Source organism: Pelecanus crispus, chromosome 3, assembly GCF_030463565.1.
Source record: "Pelecanus crispus isolate bPelCri1 chromosome 3, bPelCri1.pri, whole genome shotgun sequence".
NCBI lineage: Eukaryota > Metazoa > Chordata > Aves > Pelecaniformes > Pelecanidae > Pelecanus > Pelecanus crispus.
This window is the reverse complement of record NC_134645.1, coordinates 18,199,482-18,217,410: the sequence shown is the minus strand read 5'-3', so window position 1 is coordinate 18,217,410 and position 17,929 is coordinate 18,199,482. Positions and strand designations below refer to the sequence as shown.

The window sequence follows — 17,929 nt, the reverse complement described above, 5'->3', positions numbered from 1 at the left end:
AACACTTCTCCCGAGTTACACCCATCAGAGCTCTATGCTTCAAACTACAATTCAGCAAGTAGGCTCTTAAATTATCCATAATTGCTTATTTTGTTCAGATTTTTTCATTGCTTGTTTGTTTGTAAAAGACTAGCCAGGCTGTCTGGGAACAGCTTGGCTGCATCATGGACTGAGAAATAGAGCCCAGCTATCATAGGAGGGGTAGCCCGCGGTGTCAGTTTTAGACAGCAGATGGCCGGGAGTAGAGAAAGCTTCCAAGCACATGGTATGCCAAGACTTCAGCAATTTTCTTTTTGTCAAGCAGCTTCCAGAAACACAAGATGTAGCTGAACCTCTTCATGCTGGCCAAGATTAAAATTAGAGAGCATAGCAGAATCCCACAAAATACTACTGCTTCCTAAAAATATTTAGTCTGCACAGTCTAATCAAGATACTGCATGACTACAGCAGCTCCCTCTCCAATATTAGCTAAGGAATTAAAGATGCAGAAGACACAACTGCATTTTCAATGTGTGGGCATAAGCAGACCAACAGCAAGATCCTTATCTACCTCCAAGACACACTCTGATATGACAGAAACTGAACAACTGGGCTAAAATGAGGGTTCCCATCAAAAATGTTTGAAGAAGTTGCTGAAGATGCATGTGCTACACATGTAATAAGCAAACAAGAAGTGAAAGTACCCAGAAATGTATACCAGACCTCTCCCTCATAAACATTGGCCATTACTATATTGTCTCAGTATTAAAAAAAGTCCAACAGCTTTCCACATTTCTATCTGACAGTAAGATAAGGAGTTTCAGACCTTTAAATTGTGACTGGCTCAACTCCTGTCCCAATTATGTGATTAAAAAAAATAAAAAACAAAACCAAAAAAACAAACCCCACAAAAGCAACTGGATAAGCCTGATATAGACTGAATGAAAGAAAAGAAACAGTGATAATGTTACTGCTGCTAGTAGACAGAAGCCAAGACCAAACACTTGAATGACAGCATCTTGGTCCATAGTTTCAGCTAGCACCACACAATATATGGACATGGACAAAAAAAGTTTTATCTTTTCATTTCAGACTGGTGTCTTAAACAGAGAAACCCAGGCAAGGTAGAAGAGTTGCACGGCTTGCACTGCTTCTGTTTTATTGCAAGGAAAATTAAGTCTAATTTATCCTTCACATAAGCACTTACTTTCCTTAACCACCAAAACCTTTTGTGAAGGTTGTTTGAGTTTGTTAGAGAAAAACAGGATAAACAAGATCCACGCAAAGAAGATTTGGTTTTGAGAATTTGTACAAGCCCTTCCCCACCATCCTCCTAATAGCTTTACTAGAAAGCTGTAAAAATGAAAAATGAAACCTGAAAAGACTTGCCCACACATTTCAGGAAGCTTCTACAAGCTTATGACTGAACAAGGTTCTGACAGTATAGCACAACAGAAAGCTCTATTTGTCCCATCCACCCCAAACCTATTTCCAATTCAGTGGCCTGCAACTACAAGTTACAAGCTCCCAGTAAGTCTCCTGCATCCCACAGGAGTTCTGCCCCTTCGGCATCCACCGCCTTACATTTAATCAGTAGCCTCAGATATAGAGCTTCACTCAACATACAGCTAGGTTTAAGGATTTTAGTTCCACAGGTACGCACCATCCTGAAACAAGTACAATCCAAAGCAACATGTTTTTTGAGAGTTATTTCCAGATACAGCTTCTCTCTCAAATTCACTGTCCTTCCTCAGAAAGAAGCTAACTTGCCTTCGTTTCTGTGTCCTGTTATAACAGCCATCTGTCAAGCAAGCATTTTAGTTCATAATAATCAAAGTACAGTAAAGCAGGATTATATCCAACTCTCATCTGCAAATAGCTCTTCCAGAAAAAAAAAAGGGAAAAAAAACCCCAAAACACACCACCCACCTGCTTGAAGATCAAATTGCTTCAAATGTTTAAGAGCTATGACTAGAAATGGCACTTTGAGATATTTTTCCAGTTAAAACTGCAAAAAGAAATTTGGAAAGACCAAACAACTATACACCTGGCCAGCAGTTTGGGGTTATTGCATAATTCAGCATTTGCAAGTACCACCGTAAGAAGTGGCCAAGACCTCGCTCTGAATACCATTTAACAAATGACATTTTTCATCCCAGACATTAGTTAACATTATACTCTATTGTTTTTTCTCTCCACAGTTGCCATAAAACAAATAGCTGGTTCAAGTGAGCAACAGCACCCCTTCTAGTGTAAACATATGGGAGGATAACTGCTACAAAGCCTTTTCTTTCCCTTCCTACACTTGCGATTAACGGAAAATGTGCGAAATTAGACTCCTCAACTCCTACACAGCACAGTGTTCTCCCCTTGATGCCCCACAGATCCTGAGACGTGGAAGGGACAATTGGTATGAAGAGGTCTCAAAGAGCACAAGCAAAGAGAAAAGAAAAGAAAACAGCATAACAAACACTATTTTTCTCCAGAGCACACAGTGCACAAGCCCATCGCAGCTCACCAACTCCTATAGCTCAAGCTTTGAGACTTCAACTAAAATAATTGAAGGCTTACATAATGTTAAATGTATCTACAGCATGAATTTTCATTGCCAAGACAGAACAGGTTTTGCCAAAACAAACATAAATGTTTCTATATTCTAGCTGCCATGTTGAACTGACAAGGAGAGTTGCTCTGATCTACTCAATGACCTTCACTGAAGAACCCTAACTCTGAATATAATCTGATTGTACAGGGAAGTTACCATTCCCTACCACTTTCAAGCAGTGAATCTGTACGCTCACATTCCTGCATACAAGAATTTTTTTTTTTTAAATTAAATAAGAAAGTAGTTCTGCAGAAACTTGTTTCGGAGTAACAAGATGGCATGTGAACCAGTAGTGGAGTTCAGCAGCAGAAGTCAGTCCTGACACTTAGTTACCAATCCATTTGGCCCTTGCACCAAGCAAGCTTGAAGACTTCAAGAACCAAAGAACAAGAAAAGGGTTTTTAAATGTTTGGGCAATAGATTTGTACTGAGCAAAATACACTTGCTTCCACTGCAAGCACAACTCCCACAGACACAAAAATATGCTGTTGTTTTTTTTTTTACCTCCTGTATTGAGCAGTGTGTTTAACCTTGGAGCTGTCAAGCTCCATCATGAATAATGAGCCATGACAACACTCCAAGTGATCCTTGGAGAACAGACCAATTTTTACTATATGCTACGCAAGGCAACACAGCGTTATCATATTCCCATGGTACTGTACCTGCTTTGAAAATGCACAGTAATGTGGCCATCAAGAGGAGACCACAAGTAAATACAGAAAAAATAAGCTACTTCCTGATACTTCATCACCTACAAACACAGAACGAGCAATAAAAGATGTAACATCCTAATGGTTCCTATTTAAAATTAAACCAGGACTGAGAAGGAGATTTGTCTCACTGAATATGCATTTCACAGCCAAAGAACATCTGCCTTTGAAACAACCCATGGTTGCTACAGTATGAAGAGAGAGCACCCTGCAGGTCTCGCAGCACCATGCTTGGCGATGTCTAGCAGATGAACATGAACATGGGATGGAAGTGTGGCCTCTGCCCCAAGCAGCACCCCCAACACTCTCAGAGCAAACATAACCCCCCCATACACATGGCACTGCTAGAAAGTAGAAGAAACTGTAGTTGCTTGAATGACTGAAGTTCCTCTACACTAACGCCCTAACCATGCCAAGGCAGGTCTTTAAGAATGCACAGCACAGGTAAACAAGCAATGGCAAAAGCCATTTCTGCTGTGCACCTCCCAAGCTGAAGGGGAAGAGGAAGACAGAGCAAATAGATTCATCTACAGAAAAGAAAAACTAGAAAGAAACAAGCTGAAGATTTAAACAGGTGTTCACTTCTCTAAACAACAACAGAAGGTTGTGGTTCCAAATATCCTTAAAAAATAAAAATCATCACCTGTTCAGGAAATAAATGCTAATTCATTAACACAAACCTGGAAAACACACCTGTTCTCTAACAGACCCAAGCAGCAACCATCTGTTTGGTGTTTCTGCAAAGGGGAAAAACAAATACATCCTTATTCCTGACCTGTTTGCAACAAGGTACTTGTTCATGGCTTTGTAGTGGGAAAAACTTGCCTTTATTTCTGCACCATTTCCTAGCCTCATTGCCACAACCAAAAGCACACTGCATCACCTTCCCCCCTCTGTAGGGGCACCACTTCAAGTTCAGTTTCAAAAGTTACCATAAACTACAGGAGCTTTCAAAAAGCTCTGGAGAGCAGGAAAGCAGCAATGTCTGGCAGTAGATGCTTTCCTTTTCTCAAGTTGCTAAGTTTGCAGTGTCAGACAGCAGAAACCAGTCCTGAGCACTTTGAGGAGTTTTAAGTGCTAACACATCTCCCTCCCACTGAACTGCTGTTAAAAACTGATCCCTCTCCTGCAAGACTGATGGCTCTTAGAGAGCCAAAGTCTGAAACTCTCTTGAGCTCTTGCCTGTGGCTGAAGTTGGAGAAGAGCCTCTGCCACTGAAGCAACAACATAGTTACACACAATAATGTATTTATTAACAATTTAGTTTTCCATTCCGGGGTATAGCCACCCATACCCTACCTCCACTTGCTCTCCTTCCCCTCTACTCACCTCTTCCACATTCCACAAAATGCCACAGGGCATTTTGCAGCTACTTGCATCACACTAGATCTCCCCTTCCCCTGCAGCACTCCCAAATCAGCAAGACCCATTCTACCACCACACACAGCACTACCACAATCTCCAGTTCAAAACAGTTGTTCTGCTCTTAACAGAGGAATTGCTTTATACTCAAAGTCATCCCTCAAATTACAGGGACAGTAGTTTTCTCTTTAGCACTATAGTTAAAATATCCTCAGCCCTCCACATATACCATGTCAGTTTCTCCCACTCCCTGATAATATATTTCCATTTATGCCCCACATCACAGCTCTGCAAGTTTTGCAATTCCATTCCCTGCTAGCAATATTTGGCAATAAGATCCTTTTAAAGGAGGCTAATCACAGACTTCACTTGCAGAAATTGGTACTGGGCCAATCTGTAAGCTCTTTAATAGGCTTTCAAACTTCACTTCACACCAGGCAAGACTTTGCTCTCCACCAGGAGCAGCGACGTAGCTCTAAAAGCAAAGGTGGAAAGCTTGCTGCTGCAAGGGGAGGAGGGAAGGTCACAGCTCTAATTCTTCTTGTAGCACTGCACCTTCTCCATATGAGTCTTACCCTGGAGACACGCTGGCTGTGTTTCACAAAAGAAAAACTAAGAAAGCCAGTTCAGATATCATGAAAAAAAAAAGAAATGTAGTCACAAAAAAAAAAAAAAAACCCTAGCTGAGAGTTGTATCAGAAGAGGAACAAAGACTGGTATGACAGAAAGTAGGTCAAGGACTCAAAAATTAGGAATTGATATAATTAAGGATGCATGGTCACGTATCACAAAGGAGCACGGCATTTTCTGAGAACACTTGTGTGAAGATGGATTTCAAAGGGACGGAGGAACCCAAAGCAAAGTCTCTCAAGCACCTCAGTATCTAGTCCCATATCAGGACAAATGCTTTCTGCCTATCTATGTCAGACTTAGCAGAGAAAACAGCAACCCCACCTGTGAATGCTCCTCTCCACCTTTGCACTGCTGCCATGTTTGCTCTCTATAAGCTGTGCCCACAACACCTGGTGAAATCACATTTCAGCCAGACCATTTTCCTGAGGGGAATTAAAGCATAGAGGGCAATTTGCAGAGTCTTGCAATCTGCCTGATAACTAGGGTGGAAACTGAAAAGGGTAATTGATAAAACGATGGTCAACAGAAAGATGGTCCTGTTTTGAAGATACAAGACTAGCACCCAGGAAAACTACGCAAGAGCTTTCTGTGCAAGGTTAGACAAGTCATCATTTTCCACTATGGTCAATGACTACATGGCATCACATGCAGACGTCACACCTGATATACTAAAATACTACTGTCACTGTGGCTGACTGCCCAGAGAATCCCAGCTGGAATCTGTGGAAACCACATGCACTGCGTACATGGCTGTCGGGAAGTCTCCAACTAAGAGCCCAACCCACAGACTCTTAAAAGAGAAGAGTTATGAGTGTTAGACATGTAAAGCGTACACATCAATAACGTCTATTTGACAGAGATTAAACCCATGAATATCTACAACATCCTCAGCTTTTAACATACCTAAAGGTTTTCCCCACTGGGAGATGCCACACTAAAAGAATGACTTGTCACAGTAGCAGACTTTTCTCCTATATATAGGCAAGCCTTTAAGAGGCCAACAGAACCACTCTTTCAAAAGGGCTACACACCTACTCCAGACACTATTAAAATGCATTTTAATCATCCTGGAGGACACCTTTGGGGACAGGAACACAGAGCCATGGTACAACTGCAAGGTTCACATGTTAATTTTGAAAGGCAAACCACAAGTCTGACCACTCCCTAACCCCTAAAAGCTGAGAATAAAAAAGTGGCAGGAGAGAAACTATCTTTTTCCAGCCTTATTCTCTGAAGTACCCATGCACATTTCACTGAAATGTCTGCAGGGCTTCAAGACTATCAAAATATGAATACCTGAACACAGACTACCATAATAGGGAACAATAACAAACCCAAGAGGTGTGTTAATAGATGCTCTAATATTAATGCCCGCACACACAATGCTTATCAGAAGTGCAAAGGCATTTGAAAGGAAAAGCACTATTCAAATACAGGTATTTGCCAGCAGCTGTATCCCCATCATATTCTCTAGCTGCTTTTGATTCAATTCAGTGGACATCAAGTTAATCCCACAGGACAGTATCACTCACTTCTATAATAGCTACTGACCTCATTTCCGTGTTTGAGCCCTGCTGTAGCGTCATGACTAAATGTGTCAAGCAACAAATCACACTTTGTCAGCAGCCAGTGCCTGTCCTTTCTCCTTTCAAAGCTTTCATTCATTTCCGCATTTTTTAAAGTCATGCTGCTTCAAAACAGCTGATCCAGATGGTGGATATTCAGATTTCAGCCTTCCCACATGGTGAATGTGGCTCAAGAAAATAAAAACTGTTGCTACCTGCTGCTGACCTACTTCTTTCTTTAATTTGTTTCCTGCCATACGACAGAACAAACAATACAGTTCACTGAACTAGTCTTCCACACCTAACCATTGCTATGTAGCAAATATAAAATAAAACTAATAGAGGAAGGAGGGAGAAGTGAAGAAAAAAAAAAAAAAAAACAAAAAACACCACAAAACAGCATGATCCAGTGGGGGGTAGGGGGGAGCAACTCTCACCTCTGTCATAGTCATCTTCCTCTATTGCCTTTTCTTGAAGCCTCTGAAGCCGTAAGATCAAGGATTTTATCTATGCAAAGAGAAAAAGTTAATTAATGAGGAGGTTGCATTTAAAACTATTTAGGCTATTAACCTCTACAAAATGTAAATTTAATGGATTACTACATCACTAGAATGGCCCAATTTTGAGAGTTAAGCCCAACATTTGTTAAGTGGACAGACCTATTTGGAAGTCAGCTGAACTGCAGCTACTTGAGCCAAGCATGGCTTTAGTCCAAACACAGAGAATAACAAACAATATTCCTTGAAAAGCAAAAGAGATCATGTGATCATAGGATATTTTTCACCCTTTGAATAAATCAAAGTAAGGATTATTAGAGGATTTTGTCAGCATGACACCTACTCCTGATCATATTGTACTCAACAATGCGCTCTTGAGCCCATTCTAACAACTTTTTGCCTATATGAGTTTTGCACAGAACAAATCCAGAATTTCCATATGCAAACCACATTTTCTTCTGTAAGTAAAAAAGAAACACAGTATGAATATTTTGGAACAAGTATACTCATGTTATGACACAGAAATTTGTGTTCACATGCAGCCAATGAAGATTCATTAAAATATAATTTAGGTTCATCTACATAACATTGACGTTTGCATTTTGAGAAATGTTCACATTGTAAATGCTAAATGGGAAAAAACACCTATACCGCACAAAGAGTGCCCTTTCACACCCAAGAAGAAACTCTTACCATAACAAAGTTTTATTTCAAAAGCTACTGCTTCTCTTTGTTAACATGAAGGGTCTGGACCAAAGTTCTGAATTTACTAAAAATTCATAAGGCCAGGTATGCTTCAAAGGTCATTAAAATTTTTTACTGTTCAAAGAATTTGGTTAGAAGGTAGACAGTCCTCTTCCCAGCCACAACCTAACACAGCTACAGTTACAAGACAGAAAAGTGTTTTCTTATTAAATTTATACATGACCTGTACCAAACAGGCTATTATCAGCACTGAAAAAGGTAGGCCTGGAAAAAGAAGCAGCATATATTCTTATAGCCCAAAGCCTGAAAGTGCTTGGAAAAGCATTTTCTAACACAAGAAAATCCATACTTTAGACATTCTGCATTTACAAAAGATTTCACTCCTCCCTGAAACTCTTTCATATTTAAATCCCTATATTTAAACTCTAAATTGCATAGAGAAAAATAGGTACAGCCAGTCAACAACTTAATAGAAACACTCAGTTATCATGACTACACAATCAACACACAAATTAGGCAAGACATTTAAATTTATGGTATCCCTTCTAAATATGGTATGTGAAAGCAAACTAGTCAGAGAAGAACTATAAAAAATAAAGCCAGAACAGAATTTAAAAAATGCTTGATTAATAATAGGCTATAGGATGACCTAGAGGAAAAACAAAAGCAAACAAAAAACAACACTGTATATATGCCCTTTCTCTCAAGGCTTTATTTTATTTTGTTTTTCACATCCTGAAAGTCCAATCTTCTTTTTCCGAGGCTAGTGAGGAACACATAACATATTGAAGGGAGGAGCTCTGAATCCTCACCAGAAGTTATTTTCTGTATTTTACACCATACATACAAACCCATAGTTTTAAAGAAGCCTGCAGTAGGAATGGTTCAAATGACACTTTTTTCATATATATGATGTATAACAACCATCCATACCAAGATTACAGCTTTGCTGCCGTTTGCAGTTTTTATCCCATCACGCGCTCACAGTGTCAGGTCATTTAAAGTCTGCTTGGATACCAACAGTCCAGGCATGCCTGCAGCAAACTGACTGATGCTGTCACAGTAAAGTGCTTTCTATTTGCAGGCTGGTAAGATGTTTGGAGCTCAACTAATCAAAGAGCTGCTTCAGCGTGGCTTGTCCTGTATCTGTACCATGTGATGACCACCTTTTTTTTTTAGTAAGTACAGAAAAAGCGTAATTCTAACCACCTTTGTATTGTCTCCTTTTCTTGACTACAGCTGCCTTTGTTCCTTTCTGAAAAGTTTGAGACTTGTTTATTATCATTGCAATAGGAAGATGCTTCAAATTAAACATACACGACTGGCTAACCAAGGGCAAAGACATCTGAGGACACAAATCCCCAATTCTCCATTCAGTGAATTAATGAACACAGAAATTAAAGATAGCAATGTTTCTTTTGTGCCTATCAAATAAGCATACTGAAAAGACAGAAAAATAATTTCCTATTTTGATTATGTTATATATTCCCCAATTTGCAGCGAATTAATTTCCCAAGCCATCCCAGGCTACGGGCACATTGTCATTCCAGGTATGAAGCCAAAGAAACTGCTCTGTATTAATGTGTGTGAAGTCTGTAAATAAGAGAACCTAGTTTGAGTCCTACATGCATCCTCTATGAAAAGTAAGTATTAGAGAGCATGGTAAGCCCAGGTCAGATGTCATAGAGAGTAAAGCAAGAATAAAAGTTTCTCGATCTTCTGCCTTACCCAGACAGCAGCATTGTGCAAAGCCTCCCCAGAGCAGGTTGTTTCATCAGGCCTGAAGACAATACAGTGCATCTCAGCAGGTATGTCTGAGCTGAGAAGTCACAAGAACCTGGGTTTCTGAAAGGCATCCCAGAAACTCAGGGCACTAGTGAAACACTTCAAAACAAAACAAACACACACCCAAAACCCCACACCACCACCACCCACTTAGTGCATCTTGAACAAATTTGTTAAATCCATTGTGTCCATATTAACCTCTGGATTACTGCTTCCTGCATGCACAATAAAGCTAATATTCGGCTCCTTATCACAGGTAAGCTCAGAATGCTTTCCCTCCGATGCCCACGCTGCCATCCCAAAAACTGTATAACAAAACATAACTCATCCTTCTTAAGGTTTCCCCACCCCTCTCCCACAAAGAACACAGTGAATGAGAATACCTGTATATGTGGTAGGTATACGTGTGGGTATACACATGTGCAAAAAGAAAGACTCCTGACTCAACAGCCCAGTACTCCTCTGGGATGGAAGGGGGGAGATTCAATTCCCAGTTTGAGTTAGAGCAAGGACTTGACCCCCATTTTTCTTCATGCAGGGAGAGTACCCATCTATTAGAATACAGGCTACTCTCATGCAGGTGCCTCACTCCAAGAAATCTTTGGCTAAACTTACACATTTCCAACTACAAAGTTTGATGTTATTAAATCACGGTGCTTCAAGAAAAGAGTTATTACCCCCAAATTTTGTACTATATATACACTCCAAACTGCAGACAAAACAGCCACCTGTGAAAAAATAATTACATTCATTGAATTCAGAAACTGATGTGCAATATACTAGAAATGAGAGGATCAGAGTTTCAGTAGAACATGGGAATCAGGTATTGCAACACCATCACTTTTTTTTTTTTTAAAGAAACAAAAAGAAAAGGAAACTGGTTCTCTCACTTTTATCGTGCAGACTGCTACTGTAAACCTCTATGAACAAATGTCACAAAAGCCATTAACATCCCAGCTCCTACATCAACTTTGACTTTCGCACTATAAATACAAATGTTTTGTGGGCCAGGAGGATGAATCAAAGATGAAGGGAGATAACTAACCTTTAACATACTGCGGTTGCCAAGCAGGCAGTCCTGTAGCACTGGTTCATATTTTTTCATCAAAGTATCCCAGTTATGGTCACTAACAGTAAAGCTACTTTCATAGCCTGAGGTGACAGAAGAGCCAGCAGATGCTGCATCTGAAGAATCTGTAGAATACGAAAATGTTGCATCTGTATCCGAGAGAGAGACAGTCTCATAGTCCTGTAGTCTATCACTCATTGCGATGTCATTTTCATACTCCAAATCCTCTCTGGGCCTGGAGAAGCAATTCAAAGCTCCCGAGTGCTCACAAGTCTGTGCTGTCTCCTCTACCTTCTGCAGATTTCCTGTGGTGCTGGGATGCAGAATGTACTCAGCTTCCTCAATGGCTGACTTGCCTTCAGCATCGCTTACTCCAGAGGACGAGTTCAGGGAAAGCTGTATGAAGCTGAAACTCGAACTAAAGCTATCATGTGAACCAACAGAATGAGAAACAACATCCCTGTTTTGATATTCACAGTTGTTATTCACTTCTGTCTGATCCAAAGCATACATGTTTTGGGGCTCGCTCACTTTAGCGCCGTGGCTCTTCTGCCACATACAGCATACAGCAGAAACATCTCCTTTGCTTGTTGCTGTGTCTGGGTAAACCGGTATCACTGCGTTTTCTGACCGCGGACTCTTGTAACATGAAAGATTTTTGCAGCTCCCTGGCATATTTCCAGTAGTGGCCAACATTGTTACCCCATCAGGGGGAACTACAGCACTATTTGCAACTGAACTACAGTGTAAGAATTCAAAGTTATTTTTGTATTGTCTCTGTAGAGAGCAGTTCTCAAAGTCTCCACAATGCTGCCTGCCATGTTTGAGCTCTTCTGAACTGAATGGCTTGCAGGCACCCAGGGACTGAAACTCTATCTGTCGCTGAGCTTCTGGCCTCATGTATCCAGGTCTTTTTGCCAGTTTCTTTTTACGAAGAGAGCCTGCAGGCATTAACTGCTCCTGACCATCTGAGGGAGGGAGGGGAAAAAAAGTCATTAAAGTGTTTCTGCAGTTAGTTCTAAGGCTTAACATATTGTCGCATCTGAAAAGAATTGTTTCAGGCAAGTCAAACAGCGCATCAGTTTCCATTTTGACAAAACAAAGACACTGACCGTACAGCAGACAGAGGAGAAAAGTTGTTATCAGAGAATACTGTGTACATTCATCCACTTTCTAAAGAGTTTCCACCTGCTTTTAAGTGAACTCACTAACATAATCATATCTATCAGGACACAAACCTGGGTAAGATGAACCACATCATCTTCCCTATTCATAGCAATGCTCTACACCCCTCCATTCTCAATTCACTTCGCAGCACACTAAAGCACAGACCTTGTTTAAGTCTCTCTGATCCAGAGTGATTTTCAGGCTTACAGGCACATCTAGGATAGGGTCTGAATCCGCATCAAAAAGATGAGAATCATACTTGCAAAGAAATTTTGTGCATAATCTGTTGTTGCTCATGTCCAGTTTCTTGTGTTCATATCCATGTTTTATTAATATGAGCAAGTGTTTCAGATTCTGCTTCCAGAACAGATGCAACCCTGTAACACTCCATGGCTGCGTATCTGTCAGTCTAATGAGTATTTTTTAAGTTTTCACTTAGATTTACTGTACTACATATTGTCCAAAATGTGAAGTTAAAGGAAAAGTTTTGCATGCAGGACCATCAGTCCTAGAAAACTAATGCCACCATATACTTGCTAGCATTACTATAGTATTAATATATTTAAGAAAGGGCCTCTGCTCAATAGCTCAATCTCCCCACATATACCTTACTTACACAGATGCAAAGATAAAATTTGCTGCTTGCAGAGCAGAATAGAAAGAACCAAGATAAAAAACAAAGAACATTAAAAGTGGGAGATCAGAATATGGTATATTGTCTTTGTTTTCTGTACATTTCTATTAAAAAAAAAAAGTTATGGGTAAAAGATTACATAGTGACTACTTTCAGCTTTGTATGGATTTGCTGGTAGTCAAAAGGTATTCCATTCTTCTGTCCTGCACACAATCAATGGGAATACAAGCTCTGCACCATCATCCATTTTATAACACAAAAACATATTGACCAGGCCTATTTGCCAGGATCACCTTTCCAAGGGATCTAGTGACTAGCTGAATTATGCCCTTGATTAGCTGCCCTCTACTCACTGAAACAGAATCAATTGCCAGAATCTCAGGTGTTAGAAATATTCTCATCACCCACACAGAGCTCTTTCAAAACCACACATTTTAGAAAAAAACTTTTCTGTACATGCAATATATTTAGTATTCACCTCAAATCACAACCCTTTATCAGCGTTTACATTGAGGGATGTGCACATAATCTAAACACCTCAGCAACTCCTAACAGGTCTCGTACACACCACGCTACCATGACATCCTATACAAAAATTTAAGTATTAGACCTGAAACTTCCCAGGAGACTTTTCCCAACATTCACTACAGTTTCTCCAAATAACCTTCAACAAATGCAATTTATACATTTTCCACGTACTAGAACAGTGGCACATGTCACCATGGGACTGCAGTTAAGCTTCGGTATTCTGCTTCCTATCACCATAAATTAGAATACCCCAGCTGTCTCTTACGTTCTCTTTTGTCAGAGGAAAAAGCATCACAGAAAACAGAAATAAAAAAGGTCACAGAGTCCATCAGCCTGTCTACTACAAAAAGACAGTGAAATGCTGTACTGGGAGTAATCTAATAGAAGTCTTAACAAATAGGAACTGCTCTTGGACTAAGGGAACAAAACAAAATGTTCTTTAGAATTTAATTCTTTTAGTTTATATACAAAATAACAGCCTAAATTTGCCTTCAGCAGAAGAAATCAGTCATGCAGAAAAAAGTCATTCTAAGACTGGATGTACTTTATCGCCGTTTACAAAGGCTAGTCACAGGCATCATCTGTAAAAATGGAAACGGTTCTTTGGTTTAATTAAAATCAGTTTAAAATTGATCTCACTAAATCACTATGAATTTCCAAAGCAGACAGATAATTACAGCTCTTTAAACACCAAATTTAAACTAAGCTAACGTAAGAAGGTTTAAATTGGCCAAAGTGTTAGATATTTGCACCAAGTGAACTGGATGCAATTTAAAACTTATTGGAGCCAAAGTGGTACAATTCCAGTATCCTGAACTAGTCCACACAAAACCCATGCAGCTCTGCACTCCTCCCCACGTTTGCAGGTAACCCTCTATGCAGGTTTACCATTCAGCTCCTTTACGGACTCGAGGTCTGCCTCCTGGCACATCCAGTGGCACAAGTCCCCCACCAGGCTACCAGAGTGGCACCACTGCCTGAATTATACTCAAGATTATAGTCTAAGGCACAAGCCGTTCAGAGGATGCTATGAGGAGAGGGCTGCAGGTCCTTAACCCCAGTGTAGCTGCACCTGAGCACAAGGCAGAGAAGGAGTGCACAGGCACAGAGCTGGGGCCAGCACCTCAACACGAACACCCACGCCTTCCCCAAAGGATAACGGAGGGAGGAGGCAGCCGCAGCCTGACCCCAGCTCCAGCTAGAGAGCAGTCGCACCGCCCTCAACCATCATGAAATCCAGCCAGGATGTTACTAGGGCTTTGGCTATACCATTTGTGCACCGTTTACCATTCTGCCATGTCCCATTTCTGAAGATTAGAATAATTTCAGTTATCAACACATATCCGAAATTTAGTTGCAAAGGCTTTGTTTTTCTGCATAGCCTTCAAACCATAGCTTGTTTTGTCTGCACATCAGATACAGAAACTACACTGAACCAATTCAGCTAGCCTGTTAAAAAAAAAGACAGGCCTCAATTTTTTCTTACAATTCCCTCAGTTTCAAGCACATCAAATAACTGATGGCAATTAACTACTAGACTATCAAAACGGTGCCTTGGAACACTGTGAAACAACTGAAGGTAATTAAAAAAACCCTACATTATAGTATGTCATGCATTGTATGAGACATACACTTAGAGAAAAGTTACAAATGGAAGAAAGGCCTTTCAATAGTAGTACTACAAATCAACTTTTAAAAAAACATACAGTACAATCCTAGAAGATGATGCAACATATATTCTAATGTCAGATTATGCACAAATTGCTTCAAATCCAAATTATGAAAGCCCAGAAATAATTATAACAGCTCTTTCACCATAACAATCTTTCCTGATGACCAACATGTCATAAAAATTAACAGCTTGGAGCCTGAGCAAGGGGGGGCAGGAGGAAGTCTATTGCTCTAAACCAAGGCATGACCAGCAACTTGTCTTAGTTGCACCAGTAAGGTGAAAGAGGGAGAGGTGAGGCTGAAGAACATTTCCCACTGCTGGAAAGAGCACATTCTCTTCTACCCAGCCTGATGCTAAAGGACAGCAGAACAGTCACCTAATTTATTTCAGATAATCAGTCTTTGTTTTCAGCCACAAAAGTGGCAGTTCAGTTTCTTGATCAAATGCTCTAGTTGTATCTGTGGACGGACAGGTGCAACTACCTTACATTTTTGTACGGTCCGCAAGGATTTTATACATTGGTACAGAAACTCTGAAGCGATTACCTCCCCACCCTTGCTTTAAACACATAATGCAGAATGCTTGCAAGCTCATTAAGTTCTCCGTGAAAGTAACTCAGAGATTATAGATGCAGTTTTAAAGAGAGCTCGACTATGTGAATACACCTATATTACACACAGCTGATTTTTCTTAGCATAGCAAATTCACCTTCAGAGCATTTGTGGGTGGTAACTGGTATGGAGGAAACAGATACTTGGTCATATTCAAAGCCAACTATCAAAGCACCGCTCCAAGCAATTTCTGTAGAGCTGCTTCTGTTAAGGAAGCCTGAAACACCTGCATTAAACTGTACACAAATGAAGTGAGATGAAAATATTTATTATTTACAAACATAGAGACACACAAATGTTTAACTTACCAGTAACAAAAATGAAGGATTCTCAGGGATTAATCAATCTGACATGACAATAACCATTACCATTCAGTCCCTACCTCACAAAAATATGTAAAATGTTGTAGGTTCCTAATTAGTTCTATTTTGACTCATTTGCTGAATTTCAAAGATACCAGAAAATACTCAAGATCACACTGATCTCAACGCAGCCTATGTGAAAACAAACCAGCACCATCTCTTTACACAAGTAAGCTTTCAAAGTAAGTTACTTTTGAATAAAGATTTTTATAACTCTTAAAATGCAAAGGTCTCATTGAGCTTTTTCATCTTACTTATTGAGTGTTAACAATACTTTGAGTTTATAATTTTATTAAGGGTATCTACAGAAGACAAGCAATGGCTGAGCTACATTATATTTGATACCATTTACAAAGTATTTCCTCGCCAAGGGTTCCTGTGATTTCTAAGGTCACAGGCTGAGTTCAGTAATTCAACTGTTAAATTTCCAAGACGTCACATACAAAATATTCTCTGAAGTCATTAAATGCATGTTAGTTTCTATTCTTCATTTAAAAAAAAACACTTCAAAGAGTTGTGCATTTTAGAAGTCAGAGTAGTCTTCCTTAGCCAGTGTTTAAATAATTGTATTTTTATTGACACACTCCCATAATGTGCATGTCATTGAGTTGTGACATTTGAGCCACTTACCTCCTTAATGCAACAACTCACTTTAAGCCATTTGATGAAATTGCAGCACCTCTCTCTAGAGTAAGAATCACATTAGCTGATACCAGTTTCAATACATCCATCAACCTTTTTTTCCCCTCAAGGAAAAAAAAAGGGTTTTAAACCTGGTTTTGCCTTAACACTAAGAAAAAAAATATTTATTAAAAAGTAAGCTGGTAAACATCAAACACTTCCCATGTCAGTAACAATCACCTATTTAGTCAGGCGGAATAAGAGAAGCACCCCTTTCCTTAATTACATATTATAATTGTGTTCGATACTACTAACACTTTAAAACACATCTGCATCCATCAGTATTCAGTAGTGCATTGACTATGCACAAAAGCAGGCTTTTTTCTCAAGTAAGTGCCTTGCTGAATCAGGGCCTAAGAGCCTTGATGTGACAAAAAGAACACAAATATGCCTTTCTGATCTTTTTAAATTTAAAAATATAATAAGTATCCAGCTTGTGAAAGCATGCAGTTGCACTGTGAAGGCCTATTTGATAACTAATCAACACCCTATGGCTGGCAACCTGGGACTCAAGGTTTGGCTATTATAGAAAATTGCATTCCTCCAAGCGGAATGAAAATTACACCACCCAACTTCTCCACTGCAGCATTAGAAGGAAACTCATTTTGTTGGCCAGAAAAGCAAGTGGCCAGATTGACTCTAGAACAGCCAGGTGACTCCGTGCTGTCTCAATAAAGCAGCACCACTTCGATAGCATGATACTGTCAAAAAATGACATTTCTACTCTTTTCATTTTTGTTTTCATGCAGTCAGCTACTATTACAGAAGTCCCAAGCCGGGGGGGGGGAAGCCAGGGAAGCCCAAGAGCTTTGCGATAAAACTTGAGCATAGTCCTGTTGCAGACATTCCTCACAAACCTTGTTCTCCAGCTGTTACTACACCTCACGTTCAACATTCATCTCTGGTTGATGAGCCTCAACACAGTCAGTCTCCAAACTTCCCCATACAGCTCACTCCAAACCCACTGCTATCACCCTAGGCTAGCTGGAACTGCCAAACTCACATAATCACCTAATTTAACAGTTACCTTTTCAGGCTCCCCAGTCACCACTTACCCTACATCCAGCTCTGCAATGTGTCCCATGGACCACCTGAGGGACAACAAAACACACTGGGGGAAAACACAAGCAGGTCTGGGAAAACAAGCCAGTACCAGCACTGGGTGCCTTCAGCGCAGTCAGTAACAGAAGACACTTAACTTCCCCACAAATTATCCAGCCCAATTTGTTTTAACCCTGTGAGTATAATTCTTTCTAACTTGTAGTTAAATAATTGAGAATAACTGCTCCACTCTCCAAAGAGGCAGGACAATACACAAGTTGCAAGCCTACAGAAAACACTCACAATAGAGAACAAATACTTCT

The 17,929-nt window shown here is 40.0% G+C and overlaps 1 protein-coding gene across 1 annotated transcript in view; it reads right to left on the bottom strand.

Annotated features, from left to right (window-relative positions):
• The window catches only part of DISC1 (DISC1 scaffold protein), a 190,006-nt gene extending 178,136 nt beyond the window's left edge, over positions 1-11,870 (bottom strand). The window contains exons 1-2 of the mRNA XM_075707503.1: positions 10,887-11,870; positions 7,292-7,361 (exon numbers count right to left, since the gene is read on the bottom strand). Coding sequence (XP_075563618.1) covers positions 7,292-7,361; positions 10,887-11,861 — 1,045 coding nt within the window. The 5' untranslated portion in view covers positions 11,862-11,870. The remainder of the gene's footprint in view (positions 1-7,291; positions 7,362-10,886) is intronic.
• Between the last annotated feature and the right edge of the window lie 6,059 nt (positions 11,871-17,929).